At 45.6% G+C, this 6,000-nt stretch overlaps 1 protein-coding gene across 3 annotated transcripts in view; it reads left to right on the top strand.

Moving 5' to 3' along the window:
• The first annotated feature begins 508 nt into the window (after window positions 1-508).
• DBT (dihydrolipoamide branched chain transacylase E2) overlaps window positions 509-6,000 on the top strand; it is a 52,882-nt gene continuing 47,390 nt past the window's right edge. Inside the window, exon 1 of one of the 3 annotated variants that reach the window (XM_053592089.1) lies at window positions 509-605. In XM_053592089.1, the coding sequence (XP_053448064.1) occupies window positions 555-605 (51 nt within the window). In that variant the 5' untranslated portion in view covers window positions 509-554. The other 2 variants (XM_053592091.1, XM_053592090.1) reach the window with 2 other exon arrangements.

Below are 6,000 nucleotides of genomic sequence, written 5' to 3'. Positions count from 1 at the left end.
CTTGCCTCAGCCTCCCGAGCAGCTGGGACTACAGGCGCCCGCCACAACGCCCGGCTATTTTTTGGTTGCAGTTTGGCCGGGGCTGGGCTTGAACCCGCCACCCTCGGCATATGGGGCTGGCGCCCTACTCACTGAGCCACAGGCGCCGCCCCATCCCTCAAGTCTTACCTCAACTTAACTTCGTCCAGGTAAGTGCCCTTCCTTTGTGTTCCCTTAACTCTCTCTACTTCTACTTCGCTTTTTACACAGACCAAAAAGATTGCCGCTGGCGCACGTGTTTACACAGCAGAACCTGCCCGGTTCGGTCCTCTGCATTAGGGTTGGGCTGTCCCCTCCCCTGCCCCCGCCCGCCCCTTCCCTCCCCCCTTCCCACCCCGGCCCCTCCCCCCCGCGGGGCGCCCTGCCCCGCCTCCTCTGCGGGTGGCCGCGGCGTGGGAGGCTCGTCCCTCCGCTCGCCATTGGCCGCTCAGGGGGCGGCGCGTCTCCCACCTCCGGATAGGTCGCCCGGCCGAGGCGTCTCCGCATCTGGGCTCACTTGTCATTTCCGGGGTAAGATGGCTGCAGTGCGTGTGTTGAGAACCTGGAGCCGGAATGCTGGGCAGCTGGTAAGCCGGTTTGGGCATATCTGAAGTCAGGAAGGAGTGATTGTTCGGAGTCACCCAGGAGCGGTGTGTTACTTTCTCCTCCGAGCCACGCATACAGTGCACGCGAGACAGAGAGGTGGAGGGATGCATGCAAAACCAAGGGCGGAGAGGTGGCCAGCCGGCCCGTCTGGAGTGGAAACGCACTCCCGCCCTGTACCTGGGCGCAGTTTTGCAGGGACTCAGTCGCCCTGCTGCTCCTTCTGCACCGAGGCCCGGCTAGCCTTTCTCCTGCTAAACTTTCATCGAGCACCTTCCAGGTGCCAGGCATTGTAATAGGGATGCGGGATACAGACATGTGTTCAGCCAGCGTGTATTGAGCGCCCACGGAGTGCCAGACACTGGTAATAGGAGCCCTACCCTCGGGGAATTTACAGTCTAGAGGAAGAGACCGTTCAGCCAAAGAATATCGCCACGATCCTTGCCCCTGAGGAACTGAGATGCTTTTTACTCTTTTGGCTCGTCCTTCTCCATGTTGACAGCACGTATCATTTCAACCCTTCTATCACCAAGGCTGTGTGTGACTCAACTACCATCTCCCCTGCACTTCCCACTCTTTCCCCCAGTCTTAGCACCAAGCACTAACGTGTCCTGGTAATAATACCGTTTCATCCTGTTTGCTTAGCGTTTTTCTTTCTAGAACCTTTTCCCCTTCCCAGTCCCTACATTTTGCTGGCTTGGTGGACCTCTGATGTTACAGCTCTTGAAGAGCCTGGTATGTACTAATGCTGAAGATACATTGTGAACAAGACAGACACCATCCCTTCCCTCTCAGAGATTACGACTTGTGATGGAGGACAGGGGAGAGGGAGTTAGGGGTGGACACTAAGCAGTAACAACCCAGCACGAGAAGTGCTATGATAGGACAAGTGCCTAGAGCTACAGGAAGGCACAGGAGTGGACACCTATGGTGGGCCTGGAGGTAAGGGAGGAGTTCCTGGAGGATACTTTAAAACTGAGATTTGGGAAGGATAAGTAGGAGATAATCAGAGAAGGGAGCTCTTGTCAGCTGCACCTTACTGGTACTGGCCTCTCTTCTTTGCGAGTACTTCATTCTTGCCTTTTGTGATACCATCTTCTCAATATTCTTCTTCCTACACCGTTGGCCACTTAGTCCCAGTATTTTCTTTCCCTACCCAACTTTTAAATAGTGGTGTTTCTAAGCCCACTGACTTTGGCCCTCTGTACTTTTCCCACTTTCTGGGTTATCTCATCCACTTTTTAGATTTAGTTATCAACTATGCTGATGATTCCTAAAGTTCCCAACCACGTCTATTCCAGACCCATATATTCTACTGTACTGGAAATCTCAAGTTGTAGGTATATGAGGTGTTTTTCAGCTGCAAGTCACAAAAACCCAATCAATAAATAAGAAATTGAGTATTTATGAATATAGAACATTGGCAGCTGGCATCAATTAAATGCAGTGTTTTCATCCATTTTTATCTCCATGGCAAACTTGAACCTATAGTTAAACTTCCGTGGCATGCTTAAATTATGTTGATTAAAAAAAAAAAAATGTCTGGCTGTGCCAGTGGCTCAAAGGAGTAGGGTGCTGGCCCCATATGCCAGAGGTGGCGAGTTCAAACCCAGCCCCGGCCAAAAACTGCAAAAAAAGTAAAAAAAGAATATACTTAGTATGCTTTGAACTTCTTTTTTTTTGAGACAGAGTCTTACTTTGTCATCCTCAGTAGAGTGCTGTGACATCACAGCTCACAGCAACCTCAAACATTTGGGCTCAAGTAATTCTCTTGCTTCAGCCTCCCAAATAGCTGGGACTACGGGTGCCCACCACAATACCTGGCTATTTTTAGAGACAGGGGTCTCAGTCTGGCTCAGGCTGTTCTCAAACCTGTGAGCTCAGGCAATCCACCTGCCTCGGCCTCCCAGAATGCTAGGATTACAGGTGCAATCCATGGAACCTGGCCTTGAACTTCTTTTGAAAATAATTTAATTAACGATCTTTAAAATTTTTGCAGCATACCCAAGATCCTCTCGCCGCACACTGGTTGAAAATCACTGATTAAGGGTGGCGCTTGTGGCTCAATGAGTAAGGTGCTGGCACCATATACCAAGGGTGGAGGGTTTGAACCCGGCCCTGGCCAAATTGCAACAAAAAAATAGGTGGGCATTGTGGTGGGCGCCTGTAGTCCCAGCTACTTGGGAGGCTGAGGCAAGAAAATCGCTTAAGCCCATGAATTGGAGGTTGCTGTAAGCTGTGAGGCCATGGCATTCTACCCAGGGCAACAGCTTGAGGCTCTGTCTCAAAAAAAAAAAAAGAAAAAAGAAAAAGAAATCACTGATTAAGTGGCTCATCATTATCAGTGTTGTCATTTTCCTAGCAGTTTATTGAGCACTTCGCTCCTGGTCACAAGAGGGCTATTACAACTTCTTATTCCAAGTTCAAGGCAGGAAAGAGGAGGGGTCGAACCAGCCAGACTTAATGGGTAGAACTGGGTTTCATGGTCACTGGTCACTGCTACCCATCTGCCGTAATGCCCCGATGCACATTAGATACTCTAGGCTTTGGAACTGAACCCTCAAAACTGTTTCCCTTGATTTTAGCCTGCAACTCTCTCTCTGAAAAAAATCCGCAACTCTCTCTGAAAAAATCTGATCACTACTTTTCCACACTCCCCTCAACTGCATGTGTCCTGGTCCTTCCCAATCGGACTTTCCACCTCAAATTTTATGCCTTTCTAACCCATTCTTCACAGTATAGCTGGGGTAATCTTTTAAGACACATTTGATAATGTCATTTTCTTGCTTAAAACTTCTCTCAGCAATATGTCCAAAATTCAGATGACTCTGAGCAAATTATATCTTCTGGATTATTCCGATCTCTCAGGCTTCATTTTTACTAAAACCCACCCATGCTAACCCCAACTCTGACACTGCCCCACACCTACTCCACACTAAAGCACATTAGAACTCTATTGCACAGGCCAGGCACAGTGGCTGACACTTACAATCCTAGCACTCTGGAAAACCAAGCAGGGTAGATGGCCTGAGCTCAGAGATTTGAGACTGTCTGAGCAAGAGCAAGATCCCATCTCTACTAAAAACTGAGATAAGAGGATCTTTTGAGCCCAAGAGCTTGAAGTTGCTGTAAGCTGTGACACCATGGCACTCTATCCAGGGTGCCAGAGTGAGGCTCTTGTCTCAAAAAGAAAAAAAAAAAACTGTTGAACAAACTTTACTTAACTGAACACACATTGTGCTCTCTCTGAACTCCAGACCTTTGCACATGTATTTCTTCTGTTTTAAAGACTCTTGCCTTAATCCCCTGTAGCCTTATATGCAACACACCTCATTTTCGGGGTTACTCCTACTCATATCTCAGGTCTTATTTCAACATCACTTTGTCCAGGTAGATTCCCCTTCCTTCTGGTTCCTTTATTATTTCCCCATAATAGCACTATGTTATGATCACCTGGCGGCGCCTGTGGCTCAGTGAGTAGGGCCCTGGCCCCATATACCAAGGGTGACAGGTTCAGTCCCGGCCCCGGCCAAACTGCAACATAATCACCTATTTACTTCTCTTTATCTTTCACCGGACTCTACATTCCATAAGAGAAAGAATTGCATCTATTTTGTTCTTTATACAGGGTGGCCATGAAGTTCATGTGTATTTTTAAAATAGTTGTCTATTTTATTTTTATTATTATTATTTTTTGAGGCAGAATCTCACTATCAAACTCTTGGGCTTAAGTGATTCTCTTGCCTCAGCCTCCCAAGTAGCTGGGAGTACAGGCGCCCGCCATAATGCCCAGCTATTTTTTTTGTTGTAGTTGTCATTATTTGGCAGGCCCAGGCGGTGTTCTAACCCGCCAGCCATAGGGTATGTGGCCGGCACCCTGGCCGCTGAGCTATAGGCACCAACCTTATTTATTTATTTTTGAGACAGAGTCTTATTCTGTTGCCCTCAGTAGAGTGCTGTGGTGTTACAGCTCACAGCAACCTCAAACTCTTAGGCTCATGTGATTCTCTTGCCTCAGCTTCCTGAGTAGCTGGGATTATAGGCGCCCACCACAATGTCTGGCTATTTTTAGAGGAGGGGTCTTGCTCTTGCTCAGATCTTGAACCTATGAGCTCAGGCAATCCACTCACCTTGGTCTCCCAGAGTGCTAGGATTACAGGAGTGAGCCACCATGCCTGGCCTAATAGTTATCTCTTAAATTGCATAGGATTTACATGGCTACCCTGTATAATCCCAAGTGCCTGTCGTATGGTGGGTACTCATATATATTTGTTGAATGATTAGTAAGAAACAGTTTGGTTTTTCATCTTTTATAAAAGTTTTCGAAAGAGTTCTTACCACCTATAGTAAATAATTTAGATGATTTTTTGTTGTGTTTTACAGTTCTCTGAGACATCATGCATTTGATTCTTGATTAACTTAACCATGCCATACTGAATGTTTCTGTTGTGTCTATCTTCCTGTAGTAAAGCACAGTGGTTTAAATTTAAGACTTTGAATATAGTCATATACTGCTTATATTTAGCTTTGAATTTCCAAGTCCAACACAGTGTCTCACTTAAGGAGCTCTTAGGTTTTAATGTATTGAGTTGAATACATCCAGGCTCACTTATTTGTATAACATATTATTTTGTATTATACTAAGTTGTTTTATAAAATATTTAAATCTAAATAATCACCTATAAATTACCATAAGAAAACCCTTGCATATAATATTATGCATTTTCTCAGTGTCTTTATATGCTAACTATTTCTTTGTTGTTGTTGTTGCAGTTTTGGCTGGGGCCAGTTTGAACCTGCCACCTCTGGTATATGGGGCTGGTGCCCTACGCCTTGAGTCACCGGCACTACCTATTTCAGGAAGTCTTCATGACTTAATATATCTACAAGTTGATGTATTTATACAGAATATATTGTTACAATTTCCTTCCTTTCAGAAGAATTTTGGACAATATAAACATTATCAACTCTAAACTTAAGGATGTGATGTTACTAAATAAACGAACAACAAAATGTTCTCTGTGTGCTAGAATTTGAGTTCTTTGATTGCTTAGCCAAAAATACTTAATAACCAGTCTTTATAAACTTGATCATCACTGTGGCCACGTACTCTGGTGCCTAGATAATTTGATATTTATCTTGTGATACTGATTGTTCTACTTTTATTTTTATTTTTTTGAGACAGAGTCTCACGTTGTCTCCCTGTGAGACATAGCTCACAGCACCCTCCAACTCTTGGGCTTAAGCGATCCTCTTGCCTAGGTTTTTCTATTTTTAGTAGAGATGGGGTCTTGCTTTTGCTTAGGCTGGTCTCAAACTTGTGAGCTCAAGCAATTCACCCACTAGGATTACAGGCTTGAGCCACCGCTATCGGTGCAA

This window comes from Nycticebus coucang, chromosome 5 (genome assembly GCF_027406575.1).
Source record: "Nycticebus coucang isolate mNycCou1 chromosome 5, mNycCou1.pri, whole genome shotgun sequence".
Lineage (NCBI taxonomy): Eukaryota > Metazoa > Chordata > Mammalia > Primates > Lorisidae > Nycticebus > Nycticebus coucang.
The sequence above is the reverse complement of the archived record's forward strand: the minus strand, read 5'-3'. Positions and strand labels throughout refer to the sequence as shown.